We start from the raw sequence: 27,204 nt of genomic DNA on the forward strand, positions 1-27,204 counted from the left end.
TTATTTTTCCTTTGTAGTCCTGGTATCTATGATAGAACCTGATGGACGGAGTGGATTTCATATGTAAAATATGGTGGGCCCCACAGAGTTGGGTGTTCTACTTACTGCGTAAAGAAGGTGAGATGTAGGTTTTTATCCATGCATGCTATCTCGAGAGACGTGACATGACCAACCTCTCTAGCCTCGTGTGTGGTGTACTTTTGATTTCAGAATCTTTACATGACTTCCACGAGCTCCCAAAAAAGTAATACCGGAGCTCATCAGATCCGCTGCATTTTCGAGATATGGTCCACCCACGGTGGGGCCCACAATGGGGATGATCACCGTTCATCTATCCCCTTCCCACATACGTGCAGAAATAGATGGGTCCCACCAATACTAACAGGTGGGCCACAGCGATGACAGAAGTGTATTAGATCTGGGCCGCTCAACAGGTGGGCCACGGCGATGAAAATACACTGGCTCAAAAGTCGGGCCGGTCCACTAATTAAGTAGGCCTATGGGAGAATGGATTGCTTGAAAACTAACCAACGGTCCAGATTTAACATACCATCAATTTTTGGGCTAGAGGATGATGAAGGCGTACGATACCCCACATTTTGAATGTACTGGATATCTCACACGCGTCCCAAGCACGCGTGCCGCGTTGCATTCTCTTCATCTCATACGAGCCAGCTCACTTACCAGTAGCGGATTGGCTGATGCACCGCACACCACCGACCTGGCTGATGTGTTGACGTCACCAAGTTCTTTGGGTCCCATCATGAGGTATATTTTATATCTAAACCGTCCATACATTTTGGGATCTTGTTGTAAGTATTTATTCGAAAAATAAGGCAGATCCAAAGATCAAGTGGACCACACTGCAAAAAAAAGTGGGGGATTGAATGACAACCATTGAAACCCTTTTGGGTTCACAGACGTTTTTGATCAATATGATATTTGTTTTTCTTCTTCATCCAGGTATGTGTGTCCTTATGAACAGAATAGATAGAAAATAAACATTATGGTGGGCCCTACAAATGTTTTAATGGTGAAAATCATTGTTCCCACTGCTATTTGTGGTGTGGTCCACTTGAGAATTGGATATGAATAATTTTTAGTCTCATTCACTAAAAAAATAATATCTTAAAATGGATGGACGGTGTGGATATAATAAATACATCATTTTGGGGCCATGTATCTTTGATCTACTTTGCACCGTTCGTACAACTCGGAGTTCGAGGACCGTCAGCACGACACGTGCACACAACAGCTAGATCGGTGGTGTGTGGTATACCAGCCGATCCCACATGATGGCTTCCAACTACAAGTAAAAAACTATATTGTACGCAACCTGTATCATCACATGGTACACTCGAGTTCTCATTTTTGAAAATTAGGGGAGTATTTAAGTAATCCAAACCATTGAAACTCTTTATACTAGAGTGTATAAATTAATTAAAATAATTTCTATTTTTTTAATAATGAAAAATATATTTTATTTGAACATACAGCTAACATGAATTTATAAAATATTTAAAAATTTTATAATCCCAATATTTTTTATAGACTATAAATGATGGAAATAAAAATATCAACGGTCTAGATTATTTAAAAATTGGATCTTATTTCTTTATCTGAAAAGAGTTGCACGATTTTAAATAATCTAGCCGTGTACCATATGATTTCATCCAATCAATAAATAGCAGAGAGATAGCATCTAGCCTACCTATCTCTGGCATGAAAGAAAGGATTCGTGTCTCCCCCCCTCTACAAACACGTCCATCTCCTGCCCACAACAACAACCACAACGAAACTCCTCAGCTCAAATGACCATTTTACCCTCCCTCCAGTCCTGCGCCGTCTCACAGCAAGGAGAATTCTCCCTTCTAATCCCAAAGGACTATTTCGTCCGAGAAATCAACGCCCTCCTTTGGTTCTTCCTCATCGCGATCACATCCCTCCTTGTACGGAAGATCGTCCTCCTTATCAGATTCTGGGCTAAGGCCCGTAGAATCCCGGGCCCACCTTGTCCCTCTTTCTACGGTCATTCGAAGCTCATCGCTGGGGCTGGATCTGGTCATAATCTCACCGGTGAGTTTTGTTATTTACGGAATTACCCCCTTTTTGGACTTTTATTATCACTTTAGTACAAACCTGTTGTTTTTTGTTACCGAAAGTAGAAAGGATGGGTGTATTTGTCAACGAATAGGTGCGAATTTCAGTTCATTTGTTCTGATATAGCGACTGTTTGCTGTGGGCGTTTTGGGAATTCTTATGTTAAATGTAAGCTCTGTTTTTGGTGATAATCTAGACCGTTGATGTGATTAGACACGCTGTGGATGGTTGGTAGATCATAAGAGTTTGATCCTAAGGCCTGTAATTTGGATGGTTACGAGAAAGCGAAAGTGGATTGACAGACTACATTCAAGGGGAAATATGATGAAGATTGAACGGTTGGGATCTTCCGATCTGGGAGGTTTCAGGGGCGTCTCGTGCAAGCGACTGTGGGGCGTATCAGACTCATGGGCCGGAATGGTGTGGAAGTTTGAGTCTTGGTAGAATAGGCATTTATTGAGGCTAAGGGATGATTTAATTCATAATCCTGGCCGTTGATATGATGGGCCCCACTCTGAATTGACCATGGTTGGAAAATCTCTCGGTTGATATAATCCCGACATTTTCATCTTTGGCTATTTTCTATTGGATATGGACCATTGCTGTATTGTTTCCCTAAGTGTCTATTTGTTGAGCAGTGATCTAAAGGTTGGGTGTTCCAAACTGGGAGATTTTTGAGTCAACCCCCATTGATGGTGAGGCCCATCAGATCAATGGTCTCAGTTGCCAGACAATTGGGTTATGCCGGACCTGGTGAGGCCCATCAGATCAATGGTCTCAGTTGCCAGACAATTGGGTTATGCGGGACCTGATAATTGCTCACTACATGATTGCTTGTTAGAAGTTTCTAGTTAATTATTTTGGTTGTGGACAGTTTTTGATGATTCTATTTTTTAGTTGAGGAATGCTACCACAAAGAGCACATCATAGAAATTCTATGCAGCTCCATCTCACTGTACATGTGATAAGCGTGTATCGCTATCCGGCTTGTTGATCTGGTGGGCTACCACATGAATCAGCTATAGGACATGGCATTTTTTTTTATTGGTATAGATCCCTGATCTAGGACAATTCTTACCATCCACTAGTTGTGAGCAGTTTTATCACACCATACATGTGGCAAACATGTGTGGCGATTGGGATTGTTGATATGGCGGGCAACCACATGAATCGGCTATAGGACAAAAATCATCATTATTGGACAACTCTTACCATTCACTAGTTGTGAGTTTTGCCTGTTGAATATGGAACATTGCTCTGTTTTGAGTGAATCGTCGATTTTTCCAGGTTGTTGTAGTCCAATCGCCTTGATTTTTGGGATATGGTTCATCTACGTTGTGTACCACTCTCAACACCCCACCTAGCCACAAAGTGACTGATCGTGCTTGATTAGATAGATCACTTCTCACACGGAAACTCGGAATGACGAACCCCTGTCCAAGTCCATTTTTCCTGGTAAGTCGAGATCTCGTTGGACCGACCCTTTTAAAGTCAAAACGATCTATCCTCATCCGGGCTGTCGAGATAGAAAATCCGATGAATGGTAACATTTTCAAAGTGAAAGGTCATTGTCTCAAATCATTCAGGGAGAAATTTGATTAAGAGAATACGTCCATCCTTCTTATTGATCGTGTCTATCAAGATTGACCTTCTAGTTTGATGGAGGTCCGTTCACATTTATTGGGTGGAAGCTCATTTGGTAAATCTTCTGGAAATACATCGTGAAACTCATCCATAATCGGTTTCACCTTAGGGGGTCCCTCTACACTAACCTCGGGTGTAACTTCTTTAGCCACTAAGGCGTACACCATCGAATCCACCGTAGTCTCTCTCTCTCAAACTCCTTGCTGCTGATAACATGGAGAGACTTAGGTTGGGATTTCCTTGAATTACCCAACTTTCCCTCAGTTTTCTTCTCCGCATTGTTTTTTGGTGGGAGAGGAACTAGAGTGATCTTCCTGCCTTGATGCATGAATGAACATACATTTAAGTGATCGTATATTGTCACATAGCGGTCAAATAGTCAAGGCCGTCCCAAAATGATGTGTCCAACATCCATAGGTAAGACGTCGCACCACAACGAATCTGAATAAGATCCAAAGTTAACAGGCACGAGACATCGCTGAGTAACAAGCATGGAAGATGCATCCACTCATGACACTCTAAAGGACTGAGGGTGCGGTTCAGGTTTCAAACCCAAACGGGACAAAGTGCTAGTGGAGACCACATTGGTACAACTACCACTATTAACGATCACCTTGCAATTCTTCTCTTCACATTTTGCATAGATGTAAAATATTGTAGTTCGACGCCAGTCATCATTCTCCTTAGCATTGGTCAAAGTGCACCTGATTACTGCAAGCGGTGTAGTCTCTTCTTCTTTTACTTCGTCATCACTAGCACAATTGATATTGGGTTAATAAACTTCTTCTCCAAAATTGCCATGTTTATCTCCTTCTTCCTCACCATCGTCAATCATCAGGGCCTTGTTCCTATCTTTCGAGGGACACTGATGCGCAAAGTGATCGAATCTTTAGCAATTGAAGCATCGTGTTTGCTCACATCCCTTAGAGCTAGCACTTACTATCCATTTTCCTTTGACATATCTAGGGTTGGACTGAGAACCAATTTGGGGTCTGGACTGACTCTCCATGTTAGGCTTAATCCCTTGAGAGTAAGTCTTAATACTTGGATCTCGAGAGTCGTAACACTTACCAAGTGGTGCTTTGAGATAGTGTTCAATGTCTTGCACCACTTGGTACGTGTGCTCCAATGTGCTAACTTCATGAGAATAAAGTTCTCGTTGAATTTCGAATCAGAGACCCATCCTGAATCCGGACAATGTAATCATCGGGTCTTCCTCAATGTCACATCGCATCATGTACTCCTCGAACCTGACAATGCAATCTGACACAATCATGGATCCCTGGTGCAAGGCCTGCCACTGGTCTAGGAGCTTCTGGCGATAACAAAGAGGGAGATACTTTTCCTTAAGGACCTCTTTCATCTCAACCCAGTGCACAACTTGGGGTTCTCTCCTTTCAATTTTACGCTTCATGTTGGTCCAAAAAAGTTTGGCCTGGTCCACCAGCTTCATCTTAGTAAATCTTACTTGATGGATATCAGACATATCATACCACTTAAAATAGTGGTCCATGTCTGCCACCTAGTCAAGGAATGCTTTGATGTCCAAGCGACCATCAAAACTGAGGGCCTTAACTTTGACACCTGTCATGACTTGTGCATCTAGATTATGATGGTCATAACGTTCCTCATGTTGTGGTGGCACTTGTGCTCACCACGACCCACGCCTTGGTCATGATCATGCCCTAGCCTATCAACTTGATCTCCAGCTTGAGATTGAACATCTTACCTAGTGTCGGGGTTTGCGTTTAGGGAGGCCTCAAGTTGATTGACACGCGTGTTGGTCGCGGTTGATTGGGTGGAGGTGGTTCTACTATGCGCTTCAATGGTCGCCGGACGGTTATTGATAACATTAAGAGCCTTAACAATTTGCTCTACATTCATTATGGGTTATAGACCAAAATCACATTCTGAACGAGTGAGCATACACAAGGAAATTCTAAAAGGAAACCCTAGGCCATAGGACCATGTTATGACAATGATAAAACTAACCTAGAGATCAAGCTGGACACACCAACTAGAAAATTTAGCAAGCCGCTATCCTCAAATATTATGCTGAAAATTCAATAGGATGGTAATCCAAGGTGTCAAATTGAAAATTCAGCTAGAATGTAATTTAAAAATTACAAACTGAAAATTCAGTAATGTGACAGCTTGAGATTACTATACTGAAATTTCAACAATGGTATAAGTGGAAACACAAACTGAAAATTCAGCAACAAGATACTCTAAAAAAAAAATAAAAAAATCAGCAATATGATCTTATATGCAATGAATGCTCCACTAATCCTAGATGTGACTCCAACTTAGATTTAACATAAAAATCTTATGCTAAACCTATGGTCTCTGATACCAAATTTGATGCAGGACAACTAACCACTTGCTTTAAAAGCTCGAACTGATAGAGCATGGTGAATCAATCCCTTTATCTCATAGCCTAGGCCTCACATCGCATGGGTTAGGACCTTGGCCGAACCCCCCTTGTGGACCCCACTTCACACGGGTTCTGCTTCACACGAGCCACCCGCCTAGAGCTGGGCATCGGTCCGAGTCGGATCGGATTGGGTCCAACCCGATCAGATCTGAAATCTTAATGGCTTGACCCGAACTCGATCCGATCTGAGACCGAGTCCGGGTCACCTGACTCGGACCGATTCAAAGTTTGCATTGGCTAATCCGAATCCGAGTTCGACTCAGTGAGAAAACCGAATCGGATCTTCAAACCAAACCCTAATTGGATTAACAGAGCCTTGAAAATAGCAAAATAATATTAATAAAATCACTGAAACAAACAAAATGGGGGAAAGGATCTTCACCGTAGGTGGCCACGTGGAGGCTATCACGGATCGCTTGAGCTGAAACAGGGGTTTGGGATGATGAAGATGAAGGTGTGACGATTGGTTGATGATAGGCATCGATGGAAGAATCAGAAGGGTCTAGACCCATAAGTCTGGAAGCCCAAGAGAAGATCCATATGAAAAGAGCGATTAGGAGGGAGAACTTGTAGAAGAGATGGCGACAACTACATTGGCAGGGGCCCCACCAGGAGCTTTGATGAATCCCAACGACTCCGCTAGAAAAGCCCAGCAACATCCGGAACGAAATCTATTAGCATTTCACCGAAAGATACAACCAATGGGTTTTTCATCTCACGTGCATTGCTTCCATCCAAATTCTTCAATCGTCATCCCTTTTACAAACAGAGATAGAGATAACAGAGAGAAGAGAGGAAGGAGAGATTAAATAGGAAGAGGAATGCAGGTGATCATGTACCAGATTCAACAATTTGATCATTAAGACATTCCATTTCCCCATTGGCCCAATTGATCAAATATCTGATGGACCTTCTAATGAGAAAAACAATGGCCGAGATGGCCGGAATTCTTTGAAGTATGGGAAGGCAAGCCATCTGATGGAAATGGCCAAGACGATGGAGAGAAGTTCCATAATTATCAATATACATACATTTCATGTAAGGAGAATGGGCTTCGAATTATGTATGAGGAAGAAGAATCTAAAGAAGAAGCAGCTACAAGAGCAAAAATGGAGATGAGAGAGAGAGAGAGAGAGAGAGAGAGGCGGCTCGAGCAGGTTAGGGGAATTAGGGTAAAAAAAATGTATTTATACTACCCGCTCCGGGTCGGGTCGGGTCTGGTTGGTTCGGGTCATTTCGATCTGGATCTTCGGGTCGGATCAGTCCGGATACACCACTATCCGGACCTGACCCAAAAAACAATCGGATCTGTCCATCCAGACTCAATCAGGCCCGATCTAGGCCGTCGGTTCTGTTTGGATCGGTACTGAGGCGGGTCTGGTCGGATCGGATCCACCGGATCAGGTCTAATATGCCCACCTCTACACCCGCCTCATACGAGCCACCCACTTCACATGGGCCGCCCACCCCGAGTGTGTCCCTGCATCTCACAGGCCACCCCACTCAAGCCTGGTGTGAAAATGCCCCTGCATTAACTTCTCCACTAGTTGGATCTTACCTCGGTCTATCTAGTTATGTGCTAGGTGACATATTTTATCCACTGAGAATCGGTGGAAATAAAAAGTTCCCCCCTTGAGGTCTAATTTGTTTTTGTTGCTTTGTTTTCTATACTGTTTTGGTTAATTAATGACATTGTGGTTCCAACATTTGCAAGAATCAATGATATATTATCTATTAATGTTTTGTTTTTCCTTTTGCTTCAAGAAAAATTGTTTACCCCTCACAAAAAATAAAAAAAGAAAAAGAAGAAAAAGAAGAAAAGGAATTAATTCATAATTATTTTTTGGGTTTTCAATTTTTTTTTCCTTTTTTTAATTCAAGCAGGACGTTTATCTGATTCTTGAATATTTGGATTTTATTTTACTGGATTTCAGATTTCTTGTCTAAGTCACACGAGAAATATGGATCGATTGTTCGGCTATGGTTAGGTCCAACTCAGCTTTTGGTTTCAGTAAAGGATCCAACGCGGATTAAGGATATGCTTATAAAGGCTGAGGATAAACTTCCATTGACGGGGAAGGCATTTCGTCTGGCTTTCGGCCGATCCAGTCTCTTTGATCCATCCTTCGAGAAGGTACTTTTCATTATATTTTTCACCCTGTTTTAATGATTGTTGGAATGTGTGAGCTTGCTACATTTTTTTTTTTCCGTAGTTCATATTTTGTTTCTTCGTATGTACAACATGTGTAAGCTCCTGGTGTTGCCTGCTTTTAAAATCATGCTGCCACTTTGTATTCTAGATCCCTCGAGGTATAAAATTCTTCCTGTTTCTTAGTATTCAAAGCTTCAATAGTATATTCAAGCCTAGAGATGTATGCCACATTGCATGACAAGTTTCGTGAACAACATCATGGGTGTCTGTTTTAGTTTCATGATTCTTGCGACGGAGATGTATGCATTATGTAATCGGATGCTTTACATAAAAAGCACATATTCATGATTGTGATCATTGGCATACATGTATTGTCTTGAGAACCTTGCTGATACATCATGTACATCTCTTTTTTTATATATATATTTACCATCTGCAGGTGCAAAAGAGAAGAGACTCCTTGGCAATAGAATTGAATGGGAAATTGCTCGAGAGAGCAAATGAAATTTCCTTGAAGGTAGTAGACTGCGTCATGGAAAGGATCAATTCTATAATGGCGAAGGGAATTCTTGATTGCAGATCTGTTTCCCAGCATATGGCCTTTTCTGTTCTTGGAGCTACACTCTTTGGAGATGCATTTTTGGCTTGGCCTAATGCAATTGACTATGAAGAACTACTTGTAAAGATTGCTAAGGATGCTTGCTTTTGGGCGTCATACAATGTTCCCCCTTTCTGGAAACAGGAGTTTTGGAAGTACCAAGGTTTGTGCACAAGGTTGAAAAGCTTAACACAAGATATTATTCAATTCTGCAGACAAAACTACAAGTTGTCAGGCCAAATTGACATCACCTCTCAGAATAAGACTGGAAGAATTGGAAGTGAAATTGAGGTGGACACGGTATTTCCTCGCAATGATACAATGGGAGACGGGTTATTCTCCGAAGAGTTAAAGGGCCATCTTGATCCTAGAGAAGAACCTTGTGCGAATATCATGGGTGTGATGTTTCATGGTTGCCTAACGACTGCTGGTTTGATTGGTAGCATCTTGACCAGGCTTGTGATGCATCCAGAAATACAGGAGAAGGTAATTTTCTTGTCTTTCCTTAGGATCTATTTGAGATCAAGGAAATGGAAATATGTATTTGGCCAATCCCTGAACTTGACAAATTCATGGTTTTGCCTTGAATTTGGATTGAGAAAATTTTGAATTTGTTGTTTGGTAACCAAGCTATAAATCCATGGATTTGACTTATCAAATCCATGTTTGTTGTTTGGCAGTATTTTTACCAGGGTGGTCCACCTGATGAACCTTCCATGTCTCACACATGCCACATTGTTACATATGGTAGTGAAGGGATGGTTAGAGAGGGGCCAAGTGTACAGATCCAACCTACACATGTGACTACTTAATGTATCTGAGGAGCTTGTTTCTTGGGCAATGACAGATTCACTGGTAGCAAATGGACAGTTAGAGAGGGGCCAAGATGTCCACATTCAAGCTACAAGAGTGACCATAATGTGACCAGATCAGGCTGTTTTGTGGTCACAGAAGATTCGTTGGGTGGCCCACCTGGTGAATGGTTCAGATCTATCACATGCCACATTGGCACGTGTGGTGATAGACACACCAGCACTTACAGTGGCATGTGAATCAGGATCATCCATCTAGCCATGGATGGCCCAATGATTCATAAACTGCATGGATCAAATGCCTCACTATCACTTTTCTGTGCTTCTGGTGAATGTTGGGTACTTTGGTGTTGGCTGCTGACTATGTTTGCTTTCTGCTGTTGGTTTGAAACTGATTGATTGGGTTAAAACTACCCAATTGGTTTTTGAATCACATCCCATACACATGGAAGAGGATATGTGAATCGGGATTGTCCATCTAGTGAGCCCTATAATAGATGGCCCGTGATTAAAAAGCTACACTGATCAGAAAACGTTGACTCTTTAACCATTTGGTTGCTTTTATACCAATGGTCTTAAGGCCACCTATCGGATGGTTAGAATTGTCCAGCTGGTGTGATTTTTGAATAGCGGGCCATTAATAGGATCCACCATGACCATATCATTTCCCAATCATCATTAGTATTGCTACTACTGAATCATGTACCTGACACGAGTAATGGCTGAGTCAACTTTGCTAGTTGTTTGATACTTGGTTAAGTTTCTAAATGGTTCGAGTTCGAAGTATGCAAATAGATAACATTGAAAGACGAGTCCACGTATTCGTGATGTATAAAAGAGATTGGCATGATGACTGAGATTATTCATGCTTGTCTGTTGAATTGATTTCCTTGATGCTGTTCATTCCTAGTTATGCATTTTTTAAAACTCTTTGGCATTTTTTTTTTTTTCAGATTTATTCGGAGATAATTATGGTGCGAAAATCATCTAAACCAGAGGCATATGATGTTCAAAAGATGCATTTTCTTCTGGCGACTATTTACGAATCAGCTCGGCTCTTGCCCGCAGGACCTTTGCTTCAGAGGTGTTCCTTAAAGCATGGTATGCACTAGTACATTCTATTATAGATGAACGTCTTGATTTGGGAACCTCAGCGAGGGTCATGTTGTCAAATTACTTCATATATCGCCATGGTTATTTGGTAGTGTGCATGTGGGGTTCCTCAAGTGTGTACTTGTCTTTCAATTGAGATTGCAAAACATATAATAGTATCTTAGGACTTTTGACTTGTGAATTGTATTTTCCCCTGATTTAATGCAATTGATCATATTCATTCAAGTGGTACCCAGTAATTGTTCTTATATAGTATATTAGAGCTCTAGGAGACAAACTCATTTCATACAGGACAATCGGGCACTTGTTAGGGAGTTTGTTAGGTTATTGTCATCAGAGTTGGCTTTTGAGTAAATTGACTATCCCCATTTCAGGGTGCCAACAATGTTTTCGTGTCATGGAAATGTTCTTATATTTTGACAGAATCTTCTATGTAGCTTCTGGGAAAATATTTTGGCCCCTTGTGTTGGTGGGGAAGATAAATAGATTGCTGATGCCTTAGCTTATATTTTGGCCACCTATATTTTGACAGGATATTCTGTACAGCTTCTAGGAAAATAATTATTATTATTTTTTTTCTAAACGTAATTTCTCATTTTTTTTAAAAAAAGAACTATCATCCATTAGAACGATTGCTTCCTCTGGGTTCATCTGCCATGTTGGCATAGGTATTTTGGTTTGAATCATGCAGCACCAATGTTGTTGGTATCACAAAATCAGTTAATCCTTTTGCTTTTAAAAAAAATGATTGATGATTTTCCATTAATTTGTCATTTAAAAAAAAAAAATATCGTAGACTCTCTTCACTGTTAAAATCAAAGCCAATGGAAGGTTCAAGCCTGTAGCTTAATGGTAGACTGGGTGTGTCCCAACATGGAGGTCTCGGGTTCGAGCCCAGCTTATCTGTTAAAAATAATGAATGAAAGCTGTTGCACTGGTTAATTAACAGTGAGTTCGACCTAGGGTTGGCAATGGGCCTGGCCTGGGCTAGTCAATATTTTGAATAGGCCAACTAGCATGGTGCACCTAATGGTATGGCGGCATCCATTGCTCGTTATGGGGTCGTAACCACCCTAACGACCGTTACGGAAAAATTGATCCATTATAGGAACGACACATTTTTTTTTTAAAAAAATGGAATACAGGTAGGGATCAACCCTAAGCCTGTCCATTGCCAGCCCTAATTAGATCCTGCATTGGATGCCAGTGGAGCATTTCCTATGTTTCTTCTAGGTGTTATGGTGAGATTCTTGAGAACTTTATTGCCTCTCTTCCCTGTTTCTCACTAGTCTGTCACATTAAGTTCTTTTAGTACCTTTAGAAGAAAAGTAGTTCTTATGGGTACATTAGGAAGTTCCTGCCAACCACTATTTGATGCTGTGTCAAAACACCACCTTACCTTTTTCTTTCTGTGGTAGCTGTGAATATACTTTTTGTTTGTGGATGCTGGACCGTATGATTTACACACCTCATGAATTTTCCTCCTTTTCACAATCACATTATTTATGTAATTTAACTATTTCCCTTTTGCTTCCAGACTTGAATCTTGAAACTGGTATAACAGTACCCGCTGGGGCAATTCTGGTTGTTCCCATTCAACTGGTGCAGATGGATTGTACTAGTTGGGGAAGTGATGCTAGCGAGTTCAATCCATATCGGTTCTTGTCAACAGCCACCCACCAAGGACATAAAGCTGCGGAGGAATCTAATTCAGTGCCCATAACATCACTAGCAGGTTTTAATTTTGCCTTTTATGGAGGAATCATATGGTCCTTGCCTGAAGGATATGTATGCATCCTTGGCTCCATAGTTTGTACAAGTGGGCCCATCATTCAACAATCCAGAGTGCTAATCTGATAGAGCATTGCTGTGTTTCTTTTCATAACCATCTATTTGCAGGCCGATAATTGAGGTAATAGGATTGTCCCATGAAGGAAGTTTGTGGGATGATTTACCCATTGTTGGCCCATCACAGCAACAGTCTACATAACTGAACCATAGCCCCCCTTGTTAGGGATGCCATACATTTCCTCAGGCAGAGTGCCATGTAACTCTTCAACTACTGTAAGCCTAATACTTTTTCCTGGTTCATGCAACCCAGATTCTGTGTCGCATTGCACCCATCATTCCTTTTTTAGTGAACTTCTTCTTTCCTTTCCCATTTTAAGATTCTTATATAATGATTTCTGTTATTCACTTTGTTTTCTTCATTTGATGACTTGCATTGGTTTGTGCCAAAGTGAAAACTCAAATTGTTACCTTTGTAACTTTACACGATTTGCCTTCCAGTCCCTGACATGGGACTACCCTTTTTTAATCTATTTTTTAGTTACCTGTATTCAGTGTTTCAAATATCGATACTATCGGCCGATATATCGGCCGATATTATTGGTATCGCACCACTGCGAGACGATATACTCCCGATAACCTCCGGAAGATACCAAAAAATCTCAAATCCAGATATCGGCCGATATTATCGTCGATATCGCACGATATATCGACAATATCGCCCCATTTCCTCTCCATTATTGTCGGACATCAACGCACGGACAGTCACAGGTGGATTGCAGGGGACTCACGGGTCCCATTGTAGCTAACCACCCACACACACCATAAAAATCGGATCCGAGCAATGGAGAATCAAAAAAAATAAATAAAAATTGAATTACAAAAAAAGAAAAAGAAAAAAGAAAATGGAGAGTACCTGGCTGTAGCAGTAATCGAAGGTGGGCCATTTGACAGGTAAGTGCGATTTTCTTCCCATTTTCTTCATCTTCCCTCTTTCTCGGAGATTCCGGCGAGGAATCAGGCCGGATCGACGATCAGTGGCTTCCAGAACGAGATTTGAGGGACGGATAGACTGCGTGGATGGCGCCATGGCAGTGAAAGTGAATAGGAAAGTGAAAAGAGGGGTGGACGGGGAAATCGGGTTGCGTACTGAGTTACTCAGTATGCTCCTATCGTACGGAGTAAACTCTGTAGGGCCCATTGTTGAGTATATAGTCCATCCACGCCGTCCATTCGTTTTTCCAGATCATTTAGGGGTTGAGCCCAAAAATAAAGTATATCAAAAACTCAAGTAGACCATACCAAAGGAAACAGTGTAAGTATTGATTTCCACCGTTGAAATATTTACAAGGCCCCAATGATGTTTATTTATCATCCAAACTGTTCATAATATCACAAAGACATGGATGAATGGAAAAAACAAATATCATCTTGATCCTAAACTTCTGTGGGCCCCCAAGAACTTTTCAACGGTAGACTTCAATTCAAACTGCTTCAGGTGGTGTGGTCCACTTGAGCTTAGATATATGATTAATTTTTCTTTCAAAAGACCTGAAATTATATGATAAAATGGATGGACGGATTTGATAAAATGCATGAATGACAATGGGCTCCACAGAGTTTGCTCAGTACACAGTGCGCCATCTGCTTCGGCGGATGGAAATGGGAATGCATACTAGTTACTCAGTACGCTTTTATCGTACTGAGTAAACTCAGTTGGGTCCACCTTGAATGTATGTGGTTTATCCAATTCGTCCATAAGTTTTTTCACATGATTTTATACGTTGAGCCTAAAATTGAAGCATATACAAAGCCCAAGTGAACCATACCACTGGAAATAGTGGGAATAGTGATTTCGACCGTTGAAATCTTTCTAGTGCCCAAAGTGATATTTATTTCTCATCCACCATGTTCATAAGATAAAAAAGACTTGGATGAAGTGAAATAAAAAATATCAGCTTGATCCAAAACTTCGGTGGCCCCTAGAAATTTTCAATGGTAGACACTCATTTCACACTATTTCCTATGGTGTGGTCTATTTGATCTTTGAATATAAATTCTTTTTTTCGGTATATGTAACTAAAATTAACTTTTGAAATGGATGGACGGTGTGGATCAAATATATAAATCACAATGGATCCCACAGAGTTTACTCAGTACGCTTGGCATATTGAGTTACTCAGTACGCAATCCGCTTCCCCGCCGATGGGGTAAATGTTTTCCACCGTTGAAACCTCTCTCCACTGATTTCTATTGTGGGTCCACTCGAGCTCTGGATCTGACCCATTTTTTGGCTCATGCTATAAAATGATCTCTTCAAATGTATGGACGGTGTAGATAGAAACAATACATCATGGTGGGACCCATGTAACTTGGTGACGTAGCATGCGAGCCTGTCACTGACGAGCGTTCGCGTACTCAGTACTCTCTTATCTTTCTGAGTAAACTCAGTTGGGCCCACCGTGATTACAGGTGATTTATCCACGCCGTCCATCATTTTTACTGATCATTTTAAGCGTTGAGCCCTAAATTGAACCATATCCACAACTCAAGTGGACCACATTAAAGGAAACAGTGTTGAATGAACGTTGACCATTAAAAACGTTGTGGGAGCCATAAAAGCTTTGGAACAACCTGATATTTGTTTTTTCACTTCATCTGGGTCTTTAGGACCCAATCAACAGATTGGATGTCAAATAAACAGTACAGTGGGCCTCAGGAGGATTTTAATGGTGGATATCCAATCATTATTGTTTTCCTTTGGTGTGATCTACGTTAGACTTACATCCCTATGATTTATTGTATCAGTCCCTAAAATGATCCGTAGAAATGGATGAACGGAATGGATGAAACAAATACATTATGGTGGGGCTCACAAAGCACTGACCACCAGCCATGAGGCCGGTGTCAGGGGGAGTAGCCAATCCGTCTCCCCGCGCACCAAGTTCTGACGAGGAGCGTAGCCAGACGGCTACTGAAGTGACGCCCCAAGTTCTGTGGGGCCACCATGATGTATGTGTTGTATCTAAACCATCCATATATTTGGGTGTATCATTTTAAGGCATGAGACAAAGAATGAGCCAGATCCATTGTTTTTTGGGCCTTAGAAAATTTTAATGGTGGGCGTCACTCTCTCTACTGTGTTCTATGGTGGGGTCCATTTGAGCCTTGGATTTGACTCATTCTACTGTGTTCTTTTGCTTTTCAATGAATTGGTTGTGTTTTCATACATGACTATGATATATTTATAAATATCATGCATTCAAGTTAAAAAATAGTTGCGTTAGTTCAGTTAAACATCGCATAACTTAGGACCCTATACAAAGGAAATTTTTTATGTGCATCTTTTTTTTTTGAGATATTATGATTTAAAAGTGTGTATTAAGGGCCTTTTCAACGATCCCCAAAGTTTCATTAAAAAATTCAACCATTTTTCCAATGTTTCCCCATGTTTCCCAAAAAGTGCGATAAACTATGCGATACAAACGATATATCCTGTGCGATAACCGATACGTATCTGTATACCAAGGGTGCGATACATTGTGCGATCCCGATATTTCGAACAATGCCTGTATTAGATTGCTGTTGCTTGCTGCTAGTGCAGTGACGCGCGTGCACGCATATGAACATTAGATCTGCATCTTATTTTTGCAAGGAATGACCCAGTTTCGGAGTCCTCAAATGGGATGGCTCCTTTGGATCCCATTCTGCTCACTCATGTCAATATGACAAGTGAGTCATATATTTCGGCTTCTTAATCTGATTGACCCCTCTGTGTACATTTGATGGGCTACATGTGCACACACACACACACACACAATGTCAAAATGTCAAAATTGATCTTGATGAGTGTACTCAATCAAGAATATCTCTTGAGCTTGAGCTCAAGCTCTCTCTCTAGCTCTTTTGATCACTATCTCTGTCAACATCAATATCAATGAGTGTACTCAGTCAAGACTGAGAAGGTTACCAGTGATTTTAGGTTGAGAAAGTTATCATTATTATTATTATTATTGGAAGGTTGTTAGAAAGAAGTCCCCTGACTGTCCCCTAAAGGTGACTTCTGATGTGTGTCGTGAGGGTAAACCAAACACAACCTGTTTCCATAAGCATTTTGGGGATTTATTGGTGATGGTTTCACTCTAATACCTAGCCATGTGCATTGATGATTCTGTGATTGCTGGATCAAAAGTGTCGTGACTGGAATTTAGTATGGTCGATACTGCTTCATTGGCCTGTCTGTTGTTGTAACTGGTTCTGGGTAGCTTCAATTTTGTCAAATGGCTGCAAAAAGTGGTGGTTATGTGGAGGCTCCTTAGCTAACAAGGAAATATTAATTTTCTTCTCTGTTTAGTTCCATGTGCACTTTTTCAGAAAATCATATATGTGAGTTTGGAATCTGGCTATGCCTGGACGAACATGTGAACTGCATTGCAATATTCAATTTATCAGAAATGGCAATTTGCGGTTTTGTAAGGCTCTTTCTATGTTGGCAACTTCTTAATCTAATATTTTTCTTTTTCAGGGGATGTAGAGGAACCTGCAGATTCTGGAAACAGCCCATTTGTTGTAGATGACCCAAATGAAAATGCTGCTTTCCTTCCTTTTGGTTCTGGTACACGGGCATGTGTTGGCCAGAAATTTGCAATTATTGGAATTACAACATTGTTTGCGTCATTGCTTCAACACTATGAGGTTCTGTTCTTTAAATGATTATTGCCTTTAGCATCAAATTGCATATTATTGGAGTAGCCTAGCGTGTCCACTCCTGCTTTCAAATTGCATATTATTTTTTCATAATATTGATATTCTGAAGCTCTATAATTGAATAAATGTGCTATGTAGAGTATGTGCTGAAGAGTTTATGTATAATGCCATAATCATCTGGTCGCAGTTGGTGGTGGGGATGCGTGGGGCCTGCCATGAAACCGAATTGTTAATTTGGTTGTCTCCAATACTAGACTCGGAGTTCTTTGTCTTAAGCATTGTATAATGCTCACAACATTCAAATACAAAGTAGAGAATTAGAGAAGCTGATCCAACAAAGCCAAGTCATTCAAATACAAAGTGATCAGACTGGTCTTAGCAGGAAATATTTTTTGGACATCTAGTTTGTCTTTATGAATTAGAGCTGGGGTGGATGAATTGGAGACGTGCTCCTGGAGTTTTATGTGATCACCGCATAAACCAAAGGGAAAATTTTACAGGATAGCTATAAGACCAGCCATGCTTTATGGGACAGAAAGTTGAGTAGTCAAGGAACAACACGTTCATAGGATGAGCATAGCTGAAATGAGGATTTTGAGATGGATGAGTGGCAAGAGAATGATAGCGACTCAGGAATGAATGTGCTTTGAGGGAACCTAGAAGTAGCACCAACAATTAATAAGATGAGGGAAAATAGGCTTAAGATAGTTAGGCCATTTCTGCAATGGAGACCAAGAATTGCGTCGGTTAGGAGTGAGTCGGTACAAGTTGAAGGCTCTAAAAGAGCAAGGGGAAGGCTCAAAAGGACGTGGGTGGAGGTAGTAAGAAAAGACTTGAGGACCTATGGTTTAACTGAGGATATGGTCCATGATAGTGTAGCGACATTACAGCCTTACAGGATTCGTGTAGCTGACCCCAAATAGTTGGTGGAGTGGCTTAGATAATAACGATGATGATCTAGTATAACTTTATACTGTACTGTAAGTTTCTGATACCTTCTAATGTCATAGAGCTTGGCATGATATTACATTCCAGAAAAATTATTTGGGGAGGAATGTATCAATATACATGTCAATGACCTTTTTTGTGTTGGAATACATCAACAATACAAAACAATGCAAACAGTACTTCTTGATACACATCTTTATCGCAATACCAATAATTTTCTTGTAATGCCCGATAAGTTTATCGAGATATTCCAATATTTTGGACATTGCTACAAACCTAGCATACCAAGAAACCTAGTTCTTATTATGATTCTACATGCAAAAAGAATGATGTGATGCAGGCTAGTGATTCAAATATCAGTATGGATGCACATATCACACCCTTGGGATACCGAAACATAATGGTATAGGGTGGGAAATATTGCATGTATTGGGGAATGTATTTCTGTTTGAGGGAAACGTTGGGAAATGATGGAATTTTTGGTAGAACTTTAGGATATGTTGAAAGAGGTGTGATTAGACACTTGGAACTAAAAAAACACAAAAAAACAACTATGCATAACAAGTTTCCTTTGTATACAGTCCTAAACTATGCTTTGTTTGGCAAAAGTGATGCAATCATATCCAAAATGAATTCATGTAATTCATAAATCATACAAGTATAAAACATATCCCCAATATTTTGTGCAATAAAAGGGAATTAAATAAATCCTCTTGTATATTGTATCGGCCACATGCGGTATCGATAGTATTGGCTGCTATTATCGATATTTAAACCATTGGATGCAGGAAATGTAACTACAATGAAGAAACACAGGTTTATATGCATGAAACACTAGATCAATTGTGAGAATAACATGCTTATGCATTTGTAGTATACATTGACTAGAACGCACACTCGAGGCCTTATAACAGATATTATACAGTGCTGTAAGGAATTATTGGGTCTGATGCGTCACAATGTGTATGGTGTTCTTACTCCCAGCCTAAAATAGTGGGGCCCATGATTCAGCAATCCAGACCTTGGTTCAAAATATCGGCTGTTGTGCCGTGTATTGGTCGTCCTCATAAGGCATGGGTGGATACCAATTCATCATTTTGATGAGAATGGGTCATCCTTAAATTCATCTTGTTTTTGGCCTTTTCTCTTAGAGAGGGACATTATTATTATTATTTTGCCTTTTAGTGTTGTAAATTTGTAATATGTATGTCACATGCGGCTTACTTTTACTCACAAATACACAGATTTTTCCCATTGATTGATTTACAAATTACTAAAAACCTTAAGAACTCTAAAACTGAAGAAAAGTGAAAGCTCTGGACTCAACATTGGAGAGAGAGACAATGGCAGCCCTAAAAGAAAGTGGACCAACACATGCATAAAAGTATAGTCAATATATGAAGCAAAGATCAAAATAGGCATTTTCCATTTTTTTTTTCCTTCTAATTTATCTGACACTGATGTTGCTAGTGCCTATTCATTTTGGAGTGATCAATATTTATAGCCTTCATCTTGATCCATGCTGTTGATGTAATGGGCCTCATGCAGATGCAATATGCCCCATAAGTCTCCCAGATTAGATCCTAGCCTCCCAGTCTTTGGCTTCTCTGATTTTATGGGTACTGTAACCATTTTTATGTGCCACTAAATGAAAGGTTATGATCTTCCAATCTAGTAGATTTTTGGGGCATCATCCATATACATTCGGATCCACCATATCAACGACTTGGACCACCAAACCAATGGGCCCCACCTTTATGTACTGGGTATATCGTGATCTGATAAGGCAATAATCTCTCTTCTGCTCTTTTACCTAAGTTGACTGAAAGGTCATCTTATGATTCTGTTTGGGAAGGTTTGAACTTTGACCTTTCCATATATGCTCAAGACAGATTATTGCAAGCTAATGGCTACACACATGCATCATAGGTAGTCTATTACTGTTTTCACTGCTCAATGCTCATCTGTTGATAGAAATCTCCTCTCTCCTCTTCATCCTGTCTTTATCTATTTGAATCCTCTTTTGCAGGTAAGACTTCAGCCGGGTTCTGAGAACAATCCAAAGCCGATGATGAACGACTGTGTTTTTCAGCTTCTGCCAAGCCCAAAGATCGTTTTTGTGAAAAGAAACCGTTGAAATAAGATAAGAAAAAAGAAAAGTAAAAAAGGGAAGTGATGATTTGGATGAATAAATTGGGTAGTTTTACTATTCTTTTTACTGGGTTTAATCGCCAGGGTATGGACAGAGAAACATCTCTCAATTTCACCTGCTTTTATCGGCGAAAGAGAGATTTTTCGCCTGTGTTGTGGCTTGTACTCATGTTTTTCCTCCCTGTTTTTAATGGCCCAAAGTGCTGCCGAGCTTTGTCGGCATGGACAATTTTCAGGGCTTTTTGAAGCACTTTTGAGCTGTTATTTCGGTGGAGCTGCCTGTATTTTCTTTTCATTGTCCTTTTCTTTTTTCCTCCTGAATGGAGTTCAGATGTAAGTCTTCTATATGCGTAACAATGACAGACATGTTGTGTATATGTGGAAAACATATATAAATGGTTGTGGATTAGCTTTGTTCTGTGAAATGTACCATGTGTTCTGTTCAATGTCTTGGTTCCGGTTTGGCCTTTTTTTAAAAAAAGGCCTGAAGCAGCAAGCAGCAAGGGTCTGCTACATGACCATCATCTAAGCCTTATTCCAAATAATTGGGGTCCGCTGCATGAATCCTGTTCCACCATTTCACTCTTTCAAGGGCTGTTACTTCATCTAGACAATTAATTGGGGTCAGCAACAAGAATCCAATTCCATCATTCCACTCTAGCAAGGGTCCTAATTACAGTTTGACTCTATAGGTCATTGAATCTTTTATTGCTACCTCCAATGTTCTTTTGGGCCTTTTTATTTACTGAAAACAGATGAATTATGCTGATTTTACTGCAAATATGGGATGTTGAATGTGCTGCTGAAAAAGGACTTCTCTTGCTGTTGGGTGTTTTTCTTTTTTTTTCAAAAAAAAACATGCTGTTAACAATTCCTAAATAAACCCAGACCCTTTCCGCCACCAGTGAAAGAACTGTAACGTGGGGTCTATGCATTTTCAGAATTCTGAAAATGGTCCAAATCCCTTTTCGTAACCATAACCTAACCTTATAATATGTTTACCATTCATCACAGATGTAGAGTTGTTCACTTACTGACATGCATCTGAATATGAGTTGCTTGTGTGAGATTTGAACTGTTCATGATATTGGAAATAATGTGCACATTTATCTACCTAAAAACCGAGACAGTTTCTCTCTTATTGTGGGCCAGAACATGCAAAGTAAATTGGTAGTTGAAAACTTCATTTGTAGACATTCATCTTTTGTTGATTTGATTTGTTCAGATGTCTGTTTGTTAAGATCTCTACTGATTCATAATCTCTATGGATTTCTGACAGATCTCTCTTTTTTTTCTTTTTTCTTTTTCTATATATCCTTGTTATTCTCAATAAAATAATTAGTTACAATTTTCACTATATTGTCTCTTGTTACTTAACATGGTATTAAAGTTACGACCCCATCCAATCCCATCTCCCCTTTTCAGTTTGCAATTGGACCATCTTCCACAACCCCGAGTCGGTCTGACCATATAATGAAGTGAAAAAACCATCTAAAAGCATGGTAGTAAATCAGAATAATGTAATCCGGCTATCCTGTGTCAAAAGCCAACTGAATCATAGTACTTGCTTAGATTACGTGCGTGCAGAATTTAGTACCGTAGGTTAAGCAGGCCAAACATGGATTTCTGATAGCTTGTCATAAGCCATTTCAGTACAGGTCTAACACTTCCAGAAACCAAATGAGGCATACTAAAATCCACCACAACACAACCGAAATCCAGACTGACACAGAGTCCACTACAACAGAATTAGCTCACATGACAACAAAACCCACAACCAGAGACCCCAACTCACTTTGTTTTTTCAAGGTCCTTAGGTTGGGTTCATGTTGGAAAATCCCAACTCGATTTGAATTCCGGTTAGGCTCAGGTTAAGCAAATTCAGACCGCGATAGATTGTGCTGGGAATAACCACATGTATTTGGGTTGGGTCCAAGTTGAGGTCAGGTCAAGTGTAGAGGACTTGAAGTTGGGTTCAGGGTGCTGATTGGATCTCTTTGAGGTCAGGTTCGGCATGGGTTGACCCTCAACCTAGCCCAACCTGCCCGAGTGGCACCCCTAGTTACTACACTGCCTTCAAACCAGTCTTTATAGACCGGCTTTAGCCACTCAATACCCCTAACCAGTCTATTTCACCCTTGCTAAACTACACCAATCCGCACCACACACCTCACATCAACCAATATCCAGCTCTTTGTTTCATTCTACAGTCCACACCATATACCCTTAACCTTTACATAGCAGAATAAAGAAAACCCATCTCTTCTTTTACCTTTATTATATCCAGCCCTTCTCTTTCTTGATCCATTTCCTTTCCAGCTCTACAAAACAGGAAAAAGAAAACCCATGTCCCCAAATTCCAAAAATCCTCCATTCTCTCCACACCAACCTCAGCCCATCTCTCCAAACACCTTAAGATCCTGCCTTCTTTACAAAAGCAACGCAACCCATCTCCCCAGACACTCCAAAAAGCTTCCAATCATGCCCTTAAACTTGTTTTTGCATAACTACAAAATAGTCCACACCATTGTAAATACAGATTCAAGCAAGAAAATTCCAACAAAAAACAACAATGAAAATCACTAATATTAACATTCTTTTATTCAAACTCTCCAGAAAATGAATTCGGATGCCTCTTAGTAGAGTAAAATCAGGTAGATTAAATGGTTTGTTTTGATGCTTGTAAAATTATTTATAGATAAAAACATTACAAGGGTTGTTTATATTCTTAAAGTTGTATGTAAATATTTTACAGCTACAGGAGTTTTTAGAATCTTAACATTTTGTTGTGTTTCATATTATAACACTCCGATTAAAGGCCCAACAACAAACAAGCTAAAAACTCTCTTATTTTATTTCATAGGCTCTTTTTAAGATATGAGCCCACTTACATGGAAGATCCAAAACTCAAGTGGTCCACATCACTTGAAATAGTGGGGATTGAACAACCACAGTTGAAATATTCTTGAAGCTACAAAAGTTTTGAATGGGCTGAGGATCATCTTATGAACCTATTAGGTGGGCTTTAGAAAAGTTTCGACAGTAGTCGTTTCCATCCCCACTGTACATGGTCCGCATGAGTTTTGGATGCACTTTGATGTCTGGGATTATGTCCTAAAGAGATCTTATGGAACGAATGGAGGGAGTAGATATGATATGAACATCAAGGTGGGGATCACAAAGCTTGGGGTTACAGGCTTGTGAAGTCTGGATTTCCATAACTGCAGGTTAAAGGCAATATGTGTCCAAGAGAAATGGGAGCTGATTAGGTATCTCCAAGTAATACCGAACTTGGTGAGGCTATGAGGTGGCGCTATTTTATTGGTCCGTAAAGGGTTGTTAAAGAATGGTCAAGTATGTACTCAACCTCACAATCTTTTAAAAGTTGGTGGGTCCATCTCTGATAAGCATCTGCGGGCCAATGAAATGATGACACGACAGGGCTCACTGGGTTCAGTGTTACCCAAAAAACACATAATCCACTCCCAAGAGAAATCTGAGCCACACATAGGCACCACTTTCTTGTCACTACCGCCTACGTATAGGCCCTGTGGGGGAAGATCTATGGGCCCACCACCACTGTCTATCAGCTCTTAGATCATGTTAGTGCAATAACCCAAAAATAAGAAAGATCCAAAACTCAAGTAGGCCACACCATATAAAACAGTAGAGAGGGAAACACCCACATTGAAACCTTCTTGAGCCTGCTTTCAGGTTTATATGCCATCCAAACCGTTCGTAAGTTTATTCGTGCCGGTATGACTCGGTAGCAAAATTATTGACTCGATAGAAAACTTCTATGGCCCCACAAACGGTTCAATTGCAGCAGTTCAATCACATGACCTTCATACAATCAAAGGTTGAAAATATCAATAGGAGAGGATTTTGGGGCATCCTCCCTATGGAAACCCTATCATATAAAGAGTTTGGATCATTGAAAAGAACCCCATTCCAATAGCTAAAGTCCCTCCATTTCATATTGCAATACTTCTTCTAGCAAACCTCATCAAAATAATCCATTTCAAGGAAAATCTACTTGATTTGCATGAAAAAACAATTTTGGGTCTTTAACCAAATTACCCCTTTGTAATATGGCTCATTCCTACAAAGCTTTGCAATGGACCCAATCCCAACCTCTAGACCCTAACCCAACACAAATTGGGTTGACTTATTGGGCGTTGTAGTTCGAAATTGGATGCATGGAACGGGTCCATGTCCAAAACTTAGAAATAATTACTAAACGGTCCGGTATGTTCCTCCGAAAATGGTCTAACTTAAACTCGGTTTTTAAATGGGTCCAATTGTCATACTGAAAATAAACCCAACCTCTTTTTTTTTTGTTTTTTGTTTTTTTTTTTTTAAATTTTATTTTACACGCGCGTGCGCACGCGCACACCCACACACACTCACGCCATGGTGGGATTTCACCACTTATGGATACTCGAACTCTTGACTGGGTGTTGAAACTCCTGAGAGTCTACCACCGGAGAAAGAGCCTAGATCAATATAGCATGAGCTTGGCTAAACCACAAACTAGTTAATGACTAGAAGTCTAAAAGTAAAAGTGAAAATTACTAAACTATCTATAAATAGATATGCTCACACACAATTAGTTTTATGTTCAATTAGTGGAAGTGGATTAGGTGCAGCCCCTGGCCTCACACAAGATGGTGCAGCTCTTACTGTGGGGCCCACCTTGATGTATGCATTATGTATCCACTCTGTTCATTTGTTTTTTCAAATGATTATAGGGCATGACCCCAAAAAAATGAAGCAAATCCAATTCTCAAGTGAACCATACCATCGGAAAAAATGGTGATTGACTATTAATGGGCCACATAAGTCTTCATTCAGGTTTATATGAACTTATCAACGTGTTCAATGTCAAATAAATATTATGAAAACATTATGGTGGGCCCTATGGATTTTTTAATGGTAGAGCGCTCAATTACTACTGTTCCCTATAGTATAGTTGGTGAAATATTTAGATTTATTTACTTTTGAACTCATGCCCTTAAATAATTTGGAAAAACTATGGTGTACATATAAGATACATACGTTAAGGTGAGATCCAAGGTAAGGGCAAACTAGGGCACACTTAATCAGCTTCTTCAATTAATTGGCATGTGAGGCACATGGTGTTTGTATGGCATTTAGTTGTAATTCCTAGGTTGTCCCACTATGGTGTTTGTATGATATTTTGCCCGTCTAACAAAGTTATTCCAATGGTCTAAAAAAATTAAGTTGAACCGACTATCAAGTGGACCATGAAAATATAAACCATGATCAACCACCCAAAAAACTCCACGTTCAAGTGGCCATCCCATTTTCACAGTGGAATAGAACTCGTTTTTGCGGCTTCTCATTTTGATGGACCGGTGAGATGTCACATAAACACTATTCTGGGCCCACCCACTAAGTAGTTGTGCGTTAGCATTTTTAAATTAAAATTCATTTCTTACACATTGGTGGAAAGAAATGGATGGATGTGATCATTTCTCATCCATCGGGCATCAAGATAAAGGAAGAAAAAAAAAATGGACAAAAGGGACATGGATTGGGTACTACTGGGGATCTTAGGAGCCACTGTAATGCATGGATTTTATCCACACCTTCCATTCATTTTTCCATATCATTTTAGGTCATTATCCCAAAATTGAGGCAGATCTAAGGATCAAGTGGACCACACAGTGGGGATTAAATTCCTACCATTGAAAATTTCTTGGGGGCCCATAAGTTTTGGATCAAGCTGATGTTTGTGTTTTCCCTTCATCCAGGTCTATATGACCTTATGAACAGATTGGATGGCATATAAACATCATCGTAAGCCCCAAGAAGGTTTCAAGGTGGCCATCATTAACATTGTTGCTTCCTTTAGTGTGGTCCACCTGAACCTTCTACCTCATTTTTGGGCTTCTAATCTAAAATGATATGGCAAAATGAATGGACGGTATGGATAAAATTCATAGATCATGGTGGCCCCACATAGCTCCAACCTGTCTCCAGACCACGTCGGTCAGTTTGGTAGGGTGGGTGGATCCCTAACTGTGGGGCCCACTGTGATGTATGTGCTTTAAATCCACGTCATCCATCCATTTTGACAGCTTATTTTAGAGCGTCATCTAAAAAATGAACCAGATCCAAATCTTAGGTAGACCCTACTACAAAAACAATCATGATTGAATCCCCACTATTAAAAACTTCATGAGGGCCACCGGAATGTCTATTTACCATCTAGCCTGTTAATAAGGTCACAAAGACCTAGATGAAAAGACCACACAAATATCAGCTAGATCCAAAACTTTTGTGGCCCAGGAGAAGTTTACAATGGCCCACTATCTCTATTTTCTATATTATGGTCCACTTGAGATTTGAATCTGCTTCATTTTTTTAATCATACACTAAAATGAGTTTTCAAAACAGAAGTTTATAATGGCCCACTACCACTATTTTCTATATTATGGTCTACCTGAGATTTGGATCTGCTTCATTTTTTGAATCATGCCCTAAAATGAGTTTTCAAAACAGATGGACAGCCTGAGCATAAAGAATACACATCCCACTGGTCCCTACGGTCAAGGATCCCACCCACTTTGGTGGGTTTGGGGATCCACCGCACCAGATGCGGATTAGCTACTGACAGGTTGAGTAGCAATACTTGATATTGAAGTTACATCACCGCCCCACCATAATGTATGTTTTGTATCCACACTATCCATCCATCTGGTGAGATCAATTTAAGACTTGAGCCAAATAA

At 40.1% G+C, this 27,204-nt stretch overlaps 1 protein-coding gene across 1 annotated transcript; it reads left to right on the forward strand.

Annotated features, from left to right (window-relative positions):
* The first annotated feature begins 1,729 nt into the window (after positions 1-1,729).
* On the forward strand, positions 1,730-20,872 carry LOC131250953 (uncharacterized). The gene is made up of 7 exons (XM_058251384.1): positions 1,730-2,076; positions 8,113-8,312; positions 8,770-9,414; positions 10,694-10,841; positions 12,391-12,588; positions 17,167-17,336; positions 20,326-20,872. The coding sequence occupies exons 1-7, from the start codon at positions 1,812-1,814 to the stop codon at positions 20,431-20,433; spliced, it is 1,734 nt and encodes a 577-aa protein (XP_058107367.1). The 5' UTR covers positions 1,730-1,811; the 3' UTR covers positions 20,434-20,872.
* Positions 20,873-27,204: the final 6,332 nt, after the last annotated feature.

This window comes from Magnolia sinica, chromosome 7, assembly GCF_029962835.1.
Source record: "Magnolia sinica isolate HGM2019 chromosome 7, MsV1, whole genome shotgun sequence".
Lineage (NCBI taxonomy): Eukaryota > Viridiplantae > Streptophyta > Magnoliopsida > Magnoliales > Magnoliaceae > Magnolia > Magnolia sinica.